Source organism: Nansenia antarctica, assembly GCF_963989245.1.
Source record: "Nansenia antarctica genome assembly, chromosome: 13".
NCBI classification, from domain to species: domain Eukaryota; kingdom Metazoa; phylum Chordata; class Actinopteri; order Argentiniformes; family Microstomatidae; genus Nansenia; species Nansenia antarctica.
Window position 1 is genome coordinate 30517885 of NC_137683.1, and position 19011 is coordinate 30536895.

The following is a 19011-nucleotide window of genomic DNA, read 5'->3' on the forward strand; positions in this document are numbered from 1 at the left end:
TGGTTTGGTTTAAAAACTAAACGCATGGTAAAATGCATAGTAAGCGAATAGGACGAAATTATCTCTCATATCCATAAATATGAAAAAAAAAGATCTGTCATAAATACTTGAAATACGAAAATTATCTATCTCATATCGAAATGCTGTCATATCCACAATGAATTCAAGTTGATATAATAATAATTATAATAATAACCAGGGGTGCACATAACTTTTTGGGGCCAGTGCTCAGGGGAGCACCTAGGGATGCTGCTTGGTGCTCCCCGAGCTCACGAGTCACGACCCGTCCCACAGGATGGATAAAAAAGGGATACATGGATAACTTATATTAGCAAAACGACATTTATTCAAAAATAAGATGAACGAACAAATGATTGTGTGCAAAACAAAAGAAACAAATGAAAAATCAAATGACTGCTCTTTAAGCATGAAAGTCTGTCAGACTCCTTTAAACACAATGAAATCAACTGACATCTCTTTAAGCACTAACTGAATGTCTGTTCTTTAAATACAATGAAATCAACTGATATCTCCTTAAGCACTGCTCTGTTCTGTAAACACTGAAATCAACTTTCAACAAAAAGTTACAGCCTAAGCATTTACTTATGCTACAAGCTTAATCATCATCATCACTGCTCTCTTGACTGTTGTTAATACTGTCCTCAATTTCAACCATGGTAGAGGATGTTGTCTATCACTTTAAATAGCTCATTATTTTGATTGTGCAACAAAGTCTTTTTTTTTTCCTTCTAATATAATTCCCAACCATATTCCCTGGGTCAGGGGTCGAGGTGCGATAATGAAGCTGTAAAACAAACGTCTGAACGTTTGAAAGCTTCAGAGAAAAGAAACGTGAAGTGCCTTGGTGTTGTTTTTCCTTTTAGCGACGAGTCGTTCGGGACTGAATTTTCACGTGTCGGCGTGATAACCATGCGATGCGCGATACGCGGAATGAAAGTACAAGTTACGATACTTTCCGAATGTTTTCGTGAGGGGAGTCGCCGTGGTCGTCGTCGGTGGGTACATTGTGGTCATGAAAGGATATGGTATTGGTATTAACGGGCAGTCAGCAGTTAGCAGTAGGAGTTTTGAGGAAGTCAATTCCTCTCCCAGCGCTTCCAGCTGTTGGTGCGCAAGAGCGCGTTCATGCCGCTGATCCTCCGCGCAACATGCATTTTGGCGACGCATGCGCACTGGCGCACCAGTTATGTGCACCCCTGATAATAACCTTTATTGTATAGCACCTTTCCTGCAAATGTTGCAGCTCAAAGTGCATTAATCATTATATAATCATCATTTAATGATTTAGTCATCTAAAGGCACTATTAAAAAGATGGGTTTAGTTTAGTTCTTTTGTACATGTGGTACACAGAGAAAACCAGCGTCAGAAGACCTGAGAGCTCTATTGGGCTGATATGCTACCAAAAGGTCTTTCAGATATTCTGGTGCTGTGCCAGTGAGAGCTTTATAAACAAGCAGAAGGATCTTGAAATCTATTCTGAACTTAACAGGAAGCCAGTGTAGAGTCTCTAAAATAGGAGTTATATGAGCTCTTCTGATATGAGAGCAGAAAGAAGGAATGTCTTACAGGCTGGTTTAATGACTAATATAAATGGAAAAAGAAGATATTGTAAAATACCTCTACAAGGGGGAAACAAGTCAAATGAAGCAAAAATATGTCTGAATACAAGTAAAAGAAACCAAAAAAACATCATAGCTCTATGCTAACATCTTAGCTAAGCTTGGCAATCCAATGCAATGTAACCACTCTCAGATTCAGAGACGGAGCTATGGATATAATAACTGACCATCCATGAAATCAAAACATGATAGTTTTCATTGCTTCGCTTCTCTTCATCAGGCTGAGCTGTTCAACACAGAAATAAAATCACATGATTTTATATCTTTACTGATATGAAATAAAATAACATGATTTTATATCTTTACTGATATGAAATAAAATAACATGATTTTATATCTTTACTGATATGAAATAAAATAACATGATTTTATATCTTTACTGATGTTTCTTTTAGATTCAGTGACTCAAGCCCAACTGTGGGCCATTCAACACCAGGTAGTTACCATGGTGATGGACACAATGAGGCCCCAGAAGCCCTTGTTACCACAAAGTTACCTCATAGTTTAAATACTGGGTAATTACCAGCTACAACCGGGCTATTAAATAATATTTGCGTTCCTTGCAACGCTATCCTTGCTGTATTTTTTAAAGAAAACTAATGTAACACTCTCATCTCCGGATTGACACGGCAAGTCAACTGAAGAACTACAAATCCCTAATGACAGGGGGATAACGTGTTCCCGCGAGACCAAGGAACGGGATGTGAAACTAAGATGGTGGATCAACGAATGCACACAGTGCTGAAACTGAAGACAACACGAGTCATTTATTAAGTTTATAACTGTGCTAGAGGGCAAACATTACAACATGTTCACTTATTACACAAAGACTGGGAAAGCGACACTAGCTTGAACAACAACGGAGGCGCCGACCTGACGGTAGGAGTTGGAGTGATTGATGAATGAAGCAGAGAGCTGCTAGATACAATGGTCAGTACAGAGCTGCAGCCGCTCATAGGCAAGATCATTATTACATACTTATTCATTACAATACGCTAGTTAGCTTGGGGGTGCAGGGAGGTGCAGGGGACATAGATAACTAGTAAGCTAGTGCTAGTTAGCTCGGCCCCTGGGTGAGTTTCCACAGGAATTGTATCTGTCTAGTTAGATCATTATTAATTCTAATCAAATACAATCAGTCAGATGTAGTTAGTTGTTCATAGCAAGCTACAATGGTGGTTTTCGTAACAGTAGAGCAGCATTAGCCTATTCCATGTAGGAGAAAGGCAAGTCAGTACTGTTACCCTTTGGATAAAAGTGTCCGCTAAATGGCATGTAATATATATATATATATATATATATATATAATCAGAATACATTTTTGGCATTTAGCAGACACCTTTATCCAAAGCGATTTACAACACATGCATTTGACTAAGTGAGTGAATCATCTATCCACCAGTCATAGCAGGAAACGGTCATCTATGGCTGTCATAGTGATTAAAATATATATATATTTCTAAATATAGGCCTATATATATATAGGTTATTAAAGAACAGTAGAAAACACTAAGGGGGAAGTAGATCTCTCAGGAGGGACAGTTAGGTTGTAGTGTGTGTGTGTGTGTGTGTGTGTGTGTGTGTGTGTGTGTGTGTGTGTGTGTGTGTGTGTGTGTGTACACGCATGTATGTTTGAGAGAGAGACCCCAAAGGTGGAGGCAGTGGTTGACAATAATAGGTGGCAAGGAGAACAACAAGGCTATGTCAGTCAGTATCAGGCAATCAGCTTGTTGGTCCTGCCTATTAACAGTCAGGCAATCCACTGGACCTGTTTATCAATAGCCAGGCAACACACTGATCTTGCTTATCAAAAACAAGCGTGTGTGTGTGTGTGTGTGTGTGTGTGTGTGTGTGTGTGTGTGTGTGTGTGTGTGTGTGTGTGTGTGTGTGTGTGTGTTTCAGAGTGGTATGGAGAACAACAGGGCTATGTCAGTCAGTATCAACCAGGTGTTTGGTCCTGCCTATCAACAGTCAGGTAGCATATCAACAGTCAGGTAGCATATCAACAGTCAGGTAGCATATCAATAGCCAGGCAGCACACCGGTCCTGCATATCAATAGCTGATATATGGAGATCTTTCTTGGTCAGGTGGCCGGAAATGATATATTGATGACTCAGAGAGAAGGTTGAATCGTAATCATTGTATTAGGCAGATCTGGGTTGCATTCCCATGTACAGATGTTTCCAAGGCAGCATGCTCTGTTAAGTCCAAGCTTCAAGCATGGCTACGACATAGGAGATGTCGAGCTTGGCTACGGCTGGTGCCGAGCATGGCTGTGGCATAAAGAGATGCCAAGCAAAGTACTGATGTTTGTTACAGCTTATATACAGTTCTCAGAGAGGAAATAGCTTTTACCTCGTAACTTACAATACTGACATTAGTTCCCATACATGGCTATCCTGTGTTCATGCTGTTCTGCTCTGCAGCTGACCACTGGGTAGGCTCCTATGTCCTTAGAGTTAAACTGGTCTCACTGTTACTTGATATGGTATATGCCTGCTCCTAAGAATGTTGTTTACTACTGAGAGTGGGCACACTTAAAGTATGTTTAAGGTTAAACATTGAGTATTGCAATATTTGATAGGCACACAACAATTGGCATTATAGTCACACAAAAACGCATCATAACAATAGCCAAGCCATGAAGTCGTCAGCCAAGTCGTTGGCCATGGCTTTGTCAGTCAGCCGGTAGCAGAGAGTTCTCATGTGACTGACTAGCAGACCCATTTCCTGCAGATACACAACCACATGTCCTTACAATACAGTTCATGTAGAAAAACCTGTGCATCAAAATGCTTAAAGTTTGTTTTTGAAATGATACAGTGATTAGACTTCTGGCAGGTAAGACTCTCTGACCCTCAGTGGGGCAGTGACTCAGGGCCTGTGTCATTTGCTAAAACACTGCTGCATGTATATTTGAGGGTCTGTTAGTCAATAGAATATCAACCAGGGTAGATTTCCCAGGGTCAAATTATGGCGTGTGGACTTGGATATTAATTGTGTCAAGCTTAAGGCACGCCATACATCTTTAACATTATCAGAGGTCTCCCAATTATCTGTGGTTTCCCAATTGGAAAATCGAGTCCCAACTATCATTCTGATACCGTGGTATTGCCATGGCATTTGTAGTCCGATCAGATGTTTGGCTGTAATTTATAGTTTACCCTGTTTGTGCTTCTTTTGTTTCTAGCTGCGGTTTCTTCTCAGAGCAGCAACCATGTTTTAACCAGAGTCCACAGAGTCCCCCGGATCTGGCTGTGGTTCTTCAGCCAAAAGCTCCAAAAGCACACAGTGGGGTCCAGAGATGGTGGAAGTGAAGCTGGAGGAAGAAGATGGAGAGGAGAATGGCGTGATGGTGAAAGAAGAGGATGGAGGTGAAGATATAATGCAGAGGAATGTGAAGGTGAAAGAAGAGGACAGAGGAGGAGAAATGAGGGAGGAGGTTAGTACTTTACTACTAGAATTCCAGGTTTTTGAATGAGCTGTCTATGGAGACTTGGAAACCATCTTTTTGGAACATTTTCAAATCACACATTTGTAATGTCTCCTGAATCAATCAGAAGTCACTGGGATCATGTTTTTTTATGTGGATGTGACAACACATTAAATATTTTATGTACCAAACAATAACATTTATTTTAAAAAGACAAAACCTAAACCAAATGATAATTTACAACAGTCTTCATAATTGTAACATCATCTTTAAGTCGGGTCCTGGTATTCTCTGATGTGAGAAATAAGATCTTGGCCTCCTCCACCAACTGAGTGATGAAAGTCGATACTAATTTTGTCCACAGACTTGAATAACCTTTTAATGCCCCATTAGTGAGCCTTGGGGCATCTCTCTCTCTCTCTCTCTCTCTCTCTCTCTCTCTCTCTCTCTCTCTCTCTCTCTCTCTCTCTCTCACTCTCACTCTCACTCTCACTCTCACTCTCACTCGCACTCGCACTCGCACTCGCACTCGCACTCGCACTCGCACTCGCACTCGCACTCGCACTCACTCTCACTCCCTCTCTTTCTCCCTCCTTAATCTGCTGTGAGAGGATGAATAATAATTAAACCAGTGTTCCCTTTATTTTCATAAGAGACTCTAGCATGGCACTATGCCTTTTTAAACTGTTTTCAGTGGTAGCAGTCAGTGGCAGTGGTGGTGATGGGGGGAAATGGGGGCTTCTGAAGTGAGGAAATAGTGGTGGGTGGAATAGAAGGGAAATGAAGTGAGAGGGAGGGGGTCATGGATAGAACAGGGGTGTGTCATTTTTTAAATACGGTGCCATTTGGACTTCATAACTTGTGAAAAATAAATTGTTGATTTATCTATATTTTAATGTTCTATTATATAAAGGACATATCTAGCTTGCTGAAAAACATAGTGGTCGAGCTCAGGCACCTACATTTTATTTTATTTAGAATACCCTCTGTAGTTGAATAGGGCGAGTGTCTCCAGAACAGAGTGGACACATAACAGGGTGGACACTAACAGGGTGGACATTTTGAGTTAAAGTTAGCCTTTAGCCTGCCTGTGTTAGCATAATGCCTAGAATGACCATGAATACTTGATGAGGAATCTAATTTGCACTAAATACTTTTTTTGAAATTATTCAATTTGATTGATCTCCTCAATATTTAGGCATAACAGAGGAAGGACACATTATGGTCAACCACATTAAACTCACTGGATAAAAACATAAAAATCAGATGGTAAAAGAGGTAGAAAATCACACAGCCTACCACATTTGAAATCCCCTCCACTGATGTGATGTCACCTCATGAGAGTGATGTGATTGAGAAATATGGTTTTCTTTTAAAAGGGACATTAACACAGCATAACAGGGTGGACAGTGATCGCAGGGACAAGCAATATTGTAAGCAAAACCTTAATTTTTTGTACAAAATAAAAAAAAATATGGATAAAAACTATATTTGATTTCAATAGATATTGATCAGGAAAATGGAATAATAATAACATATTTGGAAATGTATATGTTTTTAATAGTTATTTTGGGGGTTGAAGTTGAATGAACAACACTGGGGACATCCCAAATCCCATGCAAAATCCAATTTACATCTTTAACCAAAGCTTTTAAAATGTAGTAAACAACAACTTAGAAGCCCATATCATTGTATTCATAATAAATAACAATTGACTATACATGAAAAACCTAATGGAATTAGTATTTGTCCAAAGTTAGACAAAATACAACATGATTTAGTACTGGGGACGGAAAAGGCACCGTATTAAAAAAATGACCCGGGGAGTAAGTGGGACCAGACAGGGCAGGGGGGAAGGGAGGGGGGCTGGTCCGGGGCGGCTGTGTCGCTGGCGGTAGGGCCGCCGTCTAATGATCGCAAGGTTGGCAGATCGGCGGTTCGAGCCCCGGCTGGCCACATGTCGAAGTGTCCTCAGACAAGACACTGAACCCCAAATTGCTCTCAGTGAGCGGACTGGTGCCTTGCATGGTAGCGTGCCGCCATTGGCGTGTGAATGTGTGTGTGAATGGGTGAATTGTAAAGCACTTTGGATAAAGGCGCTATATAAATCAAATCAAATCAAATCAAATTTGATTTGTATAGCGCATTTCTTACAGGATGCAACTCAATGCGCTTCACACAATGAACATTTTCAATCAATCAATCAATCAATCAATACTGACAGAGCCGCGAGCAGGCAAAAGTAAAAACCTGTACACTATGTAGCCAGGAAAATTCCCTTGCAGCTCTCTACACATAGAGCGACTACTAGCCAGTTTGCCTACCAGCACCCAGCGGTGAACCCCCACACCCCCCCCCCGGGGAGCCCCCGCCGCCCCACACACCCAGCCCGCCCCACCACCATCACACCCGGCCCAGCCAAGCATGCACAGACCACAAAGGCCCCGCACAAGGACGGCCAAGCAGGTGCCCCGGCGGCGGAACAGACCAGGCACATGGGGCAGCCGGGGGCCCCCAAGGGGAGGCCCAAGGACCACCGGCGCAAAGCAAGCAAGCAAGGGCGAAAAACCTGTACACCATGTATCCAGGAAAAGTTCCTTGCATATTATCGGCGTACACACTGTCCATAAATTTAGTGTTATATCTGCATCGTTCTGCATCCAGCATGGGCACAGGTCCTGCCAAAAGAGAATCTTAAGCACAGTTATGATGCAACAACACAATAAAGATGACAGCAATACAACCTGATGGTGGTCCAGGTACACCCTTGTACCGGTTCCAGTACTGCTCTAGGTGCTACTGGGAGCTGACAGTGCCTCATCAGCACCCGGGTCCTTTTTCCTGTCAACACAAATCTCAAAACACGAGTATAGTGTAATGGCCTAGTGATCCTAGTTCTATAATGTCCAATGTCTCCCTTAGTAGCAAAAGGCAACATTGAATAAGTAGGTTTTGAGGTCTCGCTTAAAAATGTCCTGAGTTTTAGACAACCTCAGGCCCTCAGGTAGGGTGTTCCACAATCTAGGAGCATATATGCTAAAAGCTGATCCTCCAAATCGCTTTGTCCTAGCCTCTGGCACTATTAAAAGTTCCGTGCCACTAGACCTTAGGGGTCTAGCTGGTGTGTATCTTATGAGCATGTCCACCATGTAATTGGGTGCATCGCAGTGGAGTGATTTATAGACTAGTAAAAGGATCTTAAAGTCTATTCTATAACTGACAGGGAGTGATCTCAAGACAGGTGTGATGTGCAGGTGTGATGTGTAGTGATCTCAAGACAGGTGTGATGTGCGCTCTTCGTTTGGTCCTAGTAAGGACACGAGCAGCAGCATTCTGAACCATTTGTAGTCTATTAATATTTTTTGGGGGGAGACCTGTCAGGAGAGCATTACAGTAATCTAGCCTACTAGTAACAAACGCATGCATACATTTTTTGGTGTCTGCCTGGGAGAGAAATTTCGTTGTTTGGTACCTGTACTATATCAATGACAATAAAGACCATTCATTCATTCAAATGATTGTACCTTAGTGATGTTTCTTAGATGGTAGAAGGATGTTTTAATAGTATTATTGATATGAGTTTCAAAATTTAGATCTGGGTCAATTATGACACCAAGATTCCTAGCCTGACACTTAGGCCCAATCCCGATTCACCACTCTGGCTCCGTTTTCAACCCTAATCTCCCTTTTGCGCGTTCACGTGTAGCCGTAGTGGCGTCCCAATTCATTACTCATTTAGGGTTAGGGATTTCCATGGCTCCAAACGGAGAAAATCTTGACCCTCGTTCGATTCGGAGCCATGAGACTCCCTTCCGGCATGCATTGCGAAACATCTACAGAAATGTTCTTTTCGCTCTCGTAATACGGAAGCGAGCCTGAAATGTCATTTACTTTTTCTGGAATTACTTGTAATTAAAGACTTGAAAAAATATGATAACCATCGTATTATCTTAGTTTAATGTCATTTCAATGCATCATAGACCTTTTCTTTACAACAAGCATAACACAAAAAGATCGCTATTATGCCGCTATTGTGCCTATGCAGGAGAGCCCCATTGAAGCGTCAAGCACAGCCGTCCCATAATATAATATATTATATAGAGATGCTCCGATCAGGGTTTTTGGTGCCGATCACCGATCACCGATCACTGGAATCAGTGATCTGCCGATCCGATATCACCGATCACCGATCACAGCGTCGAAAATGGCAATTGAAGCATTCTATTTATTGTGTAGCATTATTTATGTTTTTAATTATTCTTAACACCATTGACATTGTATATTAAGTATTTAAATGAAATTAGGAGATGAGAAAGTATCATGAATTGACGACCATCTGTTTTATTGAATTCACAACCACCTGTAGCTTACTTTAGGAAAAACAAATAAAATGTGAAAATAAAAATCATAATAAATAAAATGTACACTGTCACATCAAATGTGCAACATTCCACTCGAATGAGAGGAACTAGGGGCTCTTAGAGAACTTGGAGCTTATACTGTAACTGTAGCTTTCCTGAGGAACAATAAACATACCCAAACTAAACTGCAACATAAACGGCTATAGCCAAATATAAAATACTGTTTCAAGTCAGTCAGTTTCAAGTCATATTTAGGAGGAGATAAGACAGCAAGTCAGCAATAATCAATAAAACAAAAAAACAAAACATTGCACCTAAGGAGATTTCAGACTCAAACCTTACTTCTTAAGCAGCATCACTGGCAGATTAGATTTGAGAAATACAAGCATCTCAGCGTTTTTGGCACTCAGCCTGTTCCTCTTATCATCTAAAATATGTCCTGCTATGCTGAAAAGTCACTCGCTATCTACACTTGTGCAAGGTGCACAGAGGAAGACCTAAAACTCACGCGCTAATAGTTGTTGCTATGGGCCAAGTGACTTCCTGCTCGCGGGGTCACATGACGTCGCTGAACACTACCTCCACTACGCTCGTGAAGTCGCGCTGGAACTCTGACCAGCACTCGTGGAACGCCTCTCGTCCAATCAAAGCACTCGGTCCCTTTATGACGCCGAGCCCAGTGTGCGCTTCGGCGCTCTCTGAGCGAATCGACGAACGCAGCAAATGCCGTATGATATTCGTGGTATTGAAAGACCTTGCGTGCGTTCCTCCCTGAGGTATTTCTTTTGAGCAGACATTACAAACGGCATATTTGTTGTCTCTTTCCGACACTGTGTAATATTTCCAGACTGGCGACGCCATTTTGTAAACTGATCGGTCATGTTTGATCGGCCGTTTTGAGAACTCCGATCAAAACCGATCAAGGCCATATCGGCCGATACCGATCGGCGCCGATCAGATCGGAGCATCACTAATATTATATAATAATATAAGGAGCGCGATTCACATCGAGATGTACATTCCTGTTTGGAAATAAAAGATTACCTTTGGCGTTTGACAGCAGATGATGATAGACGTATTTAATGTGAAGTTATCTATCTAACGTTAGGCTGATGTGTGCATGATAGACGCGCATGACATGTTTTATTTACAGCTATGGCAAGTATTAAACCAAAACAACCCGCAATCCTATCCGAGCAGTTGTTATTATGTAATATTGTTGATGGGTTATATAATTTAATGTTATTTCAATGCATTATATACCTTTTATTTATAACAAGCATAACAAAATGCTTAACATAGAAAGTTTCACAGTCCAGCGCGCTCAGGACACCGGAGCCAGCAGGAAAGACCGGAGCACTCATATCTGCGCGTTTGTCACAGGCTGGAAGTGTCACTTCACAGCGCGATTTCCATTTCAGAGATGTACAATCATGTTTATTTAGAAATAAATTATTACCTGTGGTGTTTGACAGCATGATAGGCGCGAATTTCCCCCCCTTGGTGGTATATGACGCTATAGTTGTTATTATACCAAAACAACCGCCAATCTAATCCGAGCAGTTGTTATTATGTACTATTATACATGTAGTTAACTAATGCAGTGGACATCGGCTGTTTCTCCAGCGTTCCTGTCACATCGGATTTCGTAACGTCATAAAATTACATCAGTAAGTCATGCATTTTTCCATGTTTCCCTTTCATGGCATATGACGCCGTAAATGTAACTAAAGTTCAGCCTCGAAGTTGTTGCACTGTTGTCCTAAATCAAGCAGGGTTGGGCCGTGTTAGTACCTGGATGGGAGACCGCCTGGGAATACACGGTGCTGTAAGCTTTTTGTTCCTCCGCGTTACCGAGGAGAGGCGCGTGCCGCGGCCGAGGAGAGTGTAATCTTTCCGGATAGACATTTATGCATGCTCTCGGGGTTCGAAACATAACTTCCCGGGGTGCCAGTGGGTTGGTTGATGGCTCAAAATGACCGTATACCGATGGTGAAGTTAGCAAAGTAGTATTGTGTTTGTACCACCTTCATAGCCGGTGTTATTAATGGACAAAGACGGTGCCCGGAGGCACCCTTTGCGGGTTAATAGCTGTGGTTTACCGTGGGTTAGGATATCAATTAAAACGTGTCCGGATAGGGGAGAGGACAGGGAATCCAAAACCATTTGAATGGTGTCGATACGACACAAATCCCGGGTAGAACTTCTCTCCCCCATGATAATGAAGCATTATTCTTTTTTATTTGATGACTTGTTTGATCGATTGATAGTGTTCAAATTCATTCAAGTTGTGAATGAATCGCGAGCGTCAATGCTTTTCTACGATACTACGTGTAATGTCACTTGGACATAGAATAATAAGACACTTGAGTCTGGGTTCAACAAAGGTATAACCAGTTTATTCGGTTCTCTCGACACCTGTCAGTCACCTACTGGTATATCACGAACTCTCTCTAAGGCGCATGCGCTGTCCTGACTATGAATTAACCCATTCATTACACTACGGATGACGTATTAGGGTTGTCCCATGAAGGGTTGTCCCATTTCCCCCGGGGAACCACTACGGCTCTGGCTCCAAAACGAGTGACTCCAAAACGAGTGACTCCAAAACGAGCCGAAGTGGTAAAAAAGAGAATCGGGATTGGGCCTTAGTGTTAAGAGCTAGTGTTTTCTTTTTTTTGTGATCAATTTTTTATTGATTTTTCTTCAGGGAATGGTACAAGGGAGTGGTAACATGTAAATGAACAAAAGAGAAATAGAATAACAAAAATCCAGTAGAAACCTCCCCCCCCCCTCTCCCAATCTCCCTTTACCCCAGCAGTCCCCTACCTCCCCCTCCTCCCACACATGTCCCTCCCGCCACAAACCTCCAACCCACCCGCCCAATCACAGCCCCCCGCCCCCCACCCACTCACAGCCCCCCGCCTTCCACCCCCCACCCTATCACAGCCCCCCGCCCACCACCCCCCACCCAATCACAGCCCCCCGCCCCCCCCCCCCTACAGGACCCTATGGAAGGAGCAAATCGATTAGCCTATAGTAGTGTCTTGAGGATGGTTATAGTTTGGTCCCAGCATGAAACATTGTCCGAAATTGCATGATGCCTGTTGGCTATCCAGTGTTCCATGCTGGCTATGTCTATGTAGTCTAATATCCACCTCTGCGTGGTCAAGAAATGGGGTGACTTCCACCTGCAAGCTATAAGCCTTTTGGCTGCTGTAAGGCCGGCCAGCCATATGCGTCTTTGTTTGATGTTTAAATCAAGGTTTGAACTGTCATTTAACAATAGGACTACTGGTGAGTGTGGAATGTGTTTGGACAGGATCAGGGACAATGCATCACAAAACTGTCCTCCAGAAATCAGCCACTCCCGGGCATTCCCATACCATATGAAAAAAGGTGCCAACTTTATTTCGGGTGCAAAGAGTACAGTTAGGTGAAGGTATGGTCTTTATTTTATGTAGCAGATATGGAGTGAAGTATGTCCTATGAGTAACATTGAAATGGATAACCTGGTGGTTGGGATTTCTGGAGGAAAGGGATATGTTTTGCCAAATTAATTGCCAATTTAAGTTATTGTGTGATATAGGGCTGTTACGATTATTCGACGTCGTCGACGTCATCGACTACGTCAATACGTCGGTTAGCGTAATATGCGTCGGTTAGTCGTAAATAAACAAAATGGCGATTTTTTTTTTTTTTTTTTTTTTTTTTAAACCTTTATTTTACCAGGCGAGACAATTAAGTGTATGAGTGAAAAATGGATAGCTACTAGCTAATGTTACACAAGCAATGTAGCTCACCACAGTTCGTATGTCTTGTCTTCTGGTGTTAGTAACGTTAGCTATGTAGCTGGCTAGCTACGGTAGCCTATTGTCATTGTGGTGCGAGCACCTACTGTACGTTATCTAGCTCGTAGCTCGCATGCTACGTTAGCATCAATTTAGCTAATCATAACATAGCAGCGAGAGTAACGTTAGCTAGCTATGTGTTGTGGTGATGGACAGACTTCTAAATGGCCATGTTGGCATTCAAGTTGGCTAAACATAGCAGTGAGGTGGAGACAAATACGTTTTTTTTTTTTTTTTTTTTTTACAGTACAAAAATTATCGTTAGACTTATCGATAAATTAGTCGTTAGACTAACCGAATAATCGATAAAATAATCGCTAGATTAATCGTTAGAAAAATAGTCGTTTGGGACAGCACTAGTGTGATAAAGTGTCTTTCCACACTCTGTCAATGTGTAATGGTTTTAAAGAAGCCTTAACCAGGATGGAGTAAAGAGCTGAGACCTGACCCCTGGGTCTGGTGAATGCTATGTGAAATGGATGCATGTGTAATGAGCTATTCCAGGGTACCCCGTATGTGCGCATAGCTGTACGTAATTGAAGGTAGAAAAAAAGGACGTACCCGGTAAATTAAAGTTTCTCTGAATGTCTTGGAATGAGCGCAGACCCTCAGCCCCAAACAAATCTGAGAATGTGTGAACTCCCTTGTCACTCCACTGGGGAAATTAGATTGGACGCCCTCCCAACTGGAGAATTGAATTTTTAAATATAGGCGAATGGAGGTACCAGTTGGTTGAGATTTTGCAGAACTTTTCTGCGCATCGCCAAACTGAGATTAATTCAGTGATGATGGAGCCGAATTTCAATTTGGACTGTTTAATAGAAATGTTAGAGTATATTACATCTTGTAACCTATGAGGATGCACAATGTTTTCCTCTAAGAGCTAGTGTTTTCAAGTGTGCAGATAATTTCTCTCCCAGTTTTCTCGCCAATGATCAATACCTAAGTGCAGTCCATTTACCATTTACCCTTTTACCATTCTTACCTCTAGCCTAATGGATTTGTTGCTGAGGCAATTATTATTATTCTAAATGTTTTGAACACTTTGACAATCAGTTACTTTCCCCTAGTTGCCAGATTGACCAATTACATGTGAACTGTATTGTCCCAAAACCTGAGGATATCAAAGAAAACATCAGAGGATCTAGGGGGAAATCTCTGCCCTGGCAACGCAGAGCTGGCTGGACTGGAGCTTGCTTCTCCTAACGCACATGAACACAGACTGTGGCTTTTGATCCTGTGATGGTAGTCAGGGCGATTAATTTAGGGCCTTCGGTCTAGATCTAGAAAACATTGTGCATCAAAATGCTTAAAGTTTCTCTTTGAAATTATACAGGGATTAGACTTCAGACAGTTTACCCTGTTTGTGCCTCCTTTGTTTCAACCTGCAGGTCCTCCTCAGAGCAGCCAAAAGCTCAAAAATCACACAGTGGGGTCCAGCGATGGTGGAAGTGAAGCTGGAGGAAGAAGATGGAGAGGAGAATGGAGTGGTGGTGAAAGAAGAGGATGGAGGCGAAGGTCTAATGCAGAAGGGTGTGGTGGTGAAAGAAGAGGACGAAGAACAAGAAATTAAGGAGGAGGGAGTGATGGTGAAAGAAGAGAATGAAGTAGCGGAGATTGAAGTGGAGATTGAAGGGACAGATGGTAAGTCTTTGTTGAAAAAAATCAATCAGCTGTAAAATCAATGCTGCCAGTGCACTGTAAGTCAGTCAGTCAGTACCTGGATAGTCTGACAGTCCTGGGGCCGGATTCACCAAAGTGTTCTTAAGATAATTCTTAAGACAATTCTTAAGAAAATAGATAAGATGTTCGTAAGAATGTTCTTAAACGCTATTCACCATTTTTTTCTTAAGAATTGTCCTATGTCTTAAGAACTTCTTAGTTTTCTCACTTAAGAAGTTCTTAGATTTTGAACTGTGATTTTTACACCTGTGTGTCTCTCTCTCGCGCGTGACTCGCGTGACTATGTGTCGCGGTTATAACGGTGAACTAAAAATGGAAGACAGCAGTGCAGCTAAGAGGTCCAAGAATTTCACAAGGCAGGAGTTGGAGGTTTTAGTAGAGGAGGTCGTTTTAAAAAAAAGATTATTATTGGGAAAATTAGACAACGTATCGGTGACGACGGACAATAAAAAGAGGGGGTGGGAAAGGGTTGCCAGGATGGTCTCCGCAGTGGGAGTGCGAGGCATCTCCATAAAAAAAAAAGTGGGCGGACATCAAGTCCATCGTAAAAAAAAAGGCAGCTGAGAGGGCAAGGGAGGTAAAGAAGACGGGAGGAGGAAAGTCATCGGTCCATTTAGACCAATTGGAGGAGAAAATCTTGGGGGCGATTGGGGAGACTCGTCGAAGGAGTGGACGGAGGAGTCGACACCGGAGAGATGCTAACTGGAGGTAAGCTAGCAGCTACACAAGCGACTATCACCAGCTACACAATAAAAGTGTGAAAATAAGTTGGTTTGGAAAAATGACAATGTTTTGCGCAAACTCTGTGAAACACAACTTGTTTACAGACATTCAACTAGTTCAATGTTAAATCATATAAAACTGAATTCGCAAGTTTCATATGATTTAACATTGAATGTTAAATCCGCAAGTATCGGTCTTTGAGAAAGCCCCACTGCAACAGCATCGACGTTCTCCCAGCTGCTAGTGCACGTAAATGCGACTCTGCTCTCATTCGATGGAGGCCTCCATAAATGGGTAGACGCTACACCCTTGTGGGTGAAAATGGTAGTGACAGCCCAGCAGAGAGACACTCTGCTGGGCATGGACACTTAGTCAAAGGCCTCACTACATGTGGAAGAATAGAACCTAATCGTCTGTTTAGCCTTTGCTTTATTTGCTTAAATTGGAGCATAATTAATGTCACAGTCCAATCATACTTTGTCTTACTTTGATAATCCCAATAAACCGCCATGCCATTCAATAAACCCAGACAAGCCAAACCATTTTTAAAATCTCAGAACTTTGATCTAATACTGTCTGTAGCCTACAGAGCATGCCTTCATCTTGCAAGTGTAAGTTATTTTAGCCGACTACATAACTAACAGCGCATATTTGTTTCTGTTGCTTTTCTTTAGATGCTTTGGATATCCTGGCTATAGGACTATCTGCAGAACCCCAAACACCCACCCTTGGAATTCCACCAAATGTAAGTATAATAAGTTTATCAGACACCTAACTACTCTACCTAACCATACATTTTGATACTGTTTAATTTACAATCCCTCCACTCTCACTTCTTACAGAGTCCTGAAGACTTGACCATCTCCCAGTTCCTCTCCGTAAACTTCTCACCATCATCAGCCACACACACACACACACAGGACATGATATCCGTCCAAAAGGAGCTACTCCAAGAAGTGAAACTGCTGAGGGGCGTGCAAGAGCAGCTTCTTCTGGTGGAGAAGGAGAAGCTGGAACTTGCCAGAGCAAAATTTGAATTAAAAAAGAATGTTTAATTATAATAAAATATGAATTGCTCACATAGGTTTTTCATGTGTTGTTTATTATGTTACATGAATCTCCTCCTTATGAGGTCTTGTCTCACTTGTATGCCAGAATTACATGGGGCGGGGACTGGGCCTGGGATATCTCCCTCAGGGTCAGGGTCATCTGGGATGTGAGGAAGTGGCAAGCGGTACATGATGCAGATGTTGTGGAGGATGAATGCACAGGTGATGATTTTACACGCCCTTTCAGGAGTGTATTGGAGCACTCCACCAGAACGGTCAATGCATCTGAATCGGGATTTTACTACCCCGATGCACCTCTCCACAACACCCCGGGTTTTGCGTTGCGCACGGCTGTAGCGCTCGTCTGGCTCTGTTGCTGGGTGGAGGATTGGGGTCATCAGCCATGGCCTTAGGGCGTAGCCACTGTCACCTATCAGTAGTATAGGAAAGTAGTTAGGATAATACAGTGTATGTCTTTGTGTAACCTAAAGTACAATTCATGACTAGTTACTCACCTAACAACCATCCATCGGGTATTTCTCCCTCATTGAATTTTGTCCCTGTGCCTGAATTGTTCAGTAAGGAGTCGTGGGTGCTACCTGGCCACTTTGCAACAAGGTCTGTAACCCGGAGCGTTGCATCACAGATGACCTGCGTATTGATGGAGTGAAAGCTTTTCCGGTTCACAAAGCCGTCCTCCTCATCACTTGGTGCCTTTGGAATAAAGATTAATAAAATGAAACACTATTTAAGTTAACACTTTAAACACCACGTAAAATGTGTTTTGATTCAAGCTGATACTTTTATAAACAACATAAAAAAACATGATAGATTTGCAAAAAGGAATAGGAATTTGTACATGATCTTACTTTGATTGCAATATGTGTCCCATCAACTGCCCCCAACACATTAGGAAATCCTGCTATTTCAAAGAATTGCTGCTTGGTTCTAATGCATTCTGCATTTGTTGCTGGAAACTTAATGAACTGCCTTGCTCTTCTACAGAGTGCATTTGATACATCTCTGACCACTCGGCTAATAGAGGACTGGCTCACACTCAGTGTGCCCCCCACCACCATTTGAAAAGACCCTGAGGCATAGAATCTCAGGGCAGCCATAACCTGCAACACCACTGGAAGAGGTGTCGATCGCCTTGTTTCCCTTTTCAGATCATCTGACAAATGATCAGCCAGAAAAACAATTGCGGGCCTAGGAAGCCTATATTGTCTAATTAAGACATGATCAGGTAGTGTAAGAGGATCCATTCTGTCTTTCAGAGGCCTTGGTGGATGTTCCTCCCTAGCTGCTACCCAAAGAACTTCCATCTAAAATGTGAATATAAAATAAATAATAGTAAGGACATTGTTTCAGTTACTTGGCCTACTTAAATAACATGTTCATAATGATTAATTAAGTAGTATACATCAAATACAACAACTGCCTCCTTGATTTACTTTCTGAGTACATTGTGGTGTAATCTAGGAATAGGCCTACATGTGACACAGGCTGAAAGGCCCATTTCATTTCAGTACATGTATGGTTAGGTAGAGTAGTTAGGCGTCTGATAAACTTACATTTGGTGGAATTCCAAGGGTGGGTGTTTGGGGTTCTGCAGATAGTCCTATAGCCAGGATATCCAAAGCATCTAAAGAAAAGCAACAGAAACAAATATGCGCTGTTAGTTATGTAGTCGGCTAAAATAACTTACACTTGCAAGATGAAGGCATGCTCTGTAGGCTACAGACAGTATTAGATCAAAGTTCTGAGATTTTAAAAATGGTTTGGCTTGTCTGGGTTTATTGAATGGCATGGCGGTTTATTGGGATTATCAAAGTAAGACAAAGTATGATTGGACTGTGACATTAATTATGCTCCAATTTAAGCAAATAAAGCAAAGGCTAAACAGACGATTAGGTTCTATTCTTCCACATGTAGTGAGGCCTTTGACTAAGTGTCCATGCCCAGCAGAGTGTCTCTCTGCTGGGCTGTCACTACCATTTTCACCCACAAGGGTGTAGCGTCTACCCATTTATGGAGGCCTCCATCGAATGAGAGCAGAGTCGCATTTACGTGCACTAGCAGCTGGGAGAACGTCGATGCTGTTGCATTGGGGCTTTCTCAAAGACCGATACTTGCGGATTTAACATTCAATGTTAAATCATATGAAACTTGTGAATTCAGTTTTATATGATTTAACATTGAACTAGTTGAATGTCTGTAAACAAGTTGTGTTTCACAGAGTTTGCGCAAAACATTGTCATTTTTCCAA

At 42.1% G+C, this 19011-nt stretch overlaps 1 protein-coding gene across 2 annotated transcripts; it reads left to right on the forward strand.

The window, feature by feature from the left end:
• Positions 1-2383: 2383 nt before the first annotated feature.
• Positions 2384-16765, forward strand: LOC308169672 (uncharacterized protein). Of its 2 annotated transcripts, none has more exons than XM_080544389.1 (5): positions 2384-2520; positions 4833-5084; positions 14679-14931; positions 16368-16438; positions 16536-16765. In XM_080544389.1, exons 2-5 carry the CDS (start codon positions 4947-4949, stop codon positions 16746-16748), a joined length of 675 nt encoding a protein of 224 aa, XP_080400515.1. In that variant the 5' UTR covers positions 2384-2520; positions 4833-4946; the 3' UTR covers positions 16749-16765. The 2 variants fall into 2 exon arrangements, with proteins under 2 accessions (XP_080400515.1, XP_080400516.1); XM_080544390.1 differs by having other exon boundaries at positions 2394-2571.
• The last annotated feature ends 2246 nt before the right edge of the window (positions 16766-19011 follow it).

Bases quoted from the DNA above. Each gene is read 5' to 3' on its own strand.
- LOC308169672 (XM_080544389.1), top strand. From the start codon at position 4,947: ATGGTGGAAGTGAAGCTGGAGGAAGAAGATGGAGAGGAGAATGGCGTG. The intron at 5,085-14,678 runs GTTAGTACTTTA...TTCAACCTGCAG, and splicing joins GAGGAGAAATGAGGGAGGAG to GTCCTCCTCAGAGCAGCCAA. The intron at 16,439-16,535 runs GTAAGTATAATA...CACTTCTTACAG, and splicing joins CCCTTGGAATTCCACCAAAT to AGTCCTGAAGACTTGACCAT.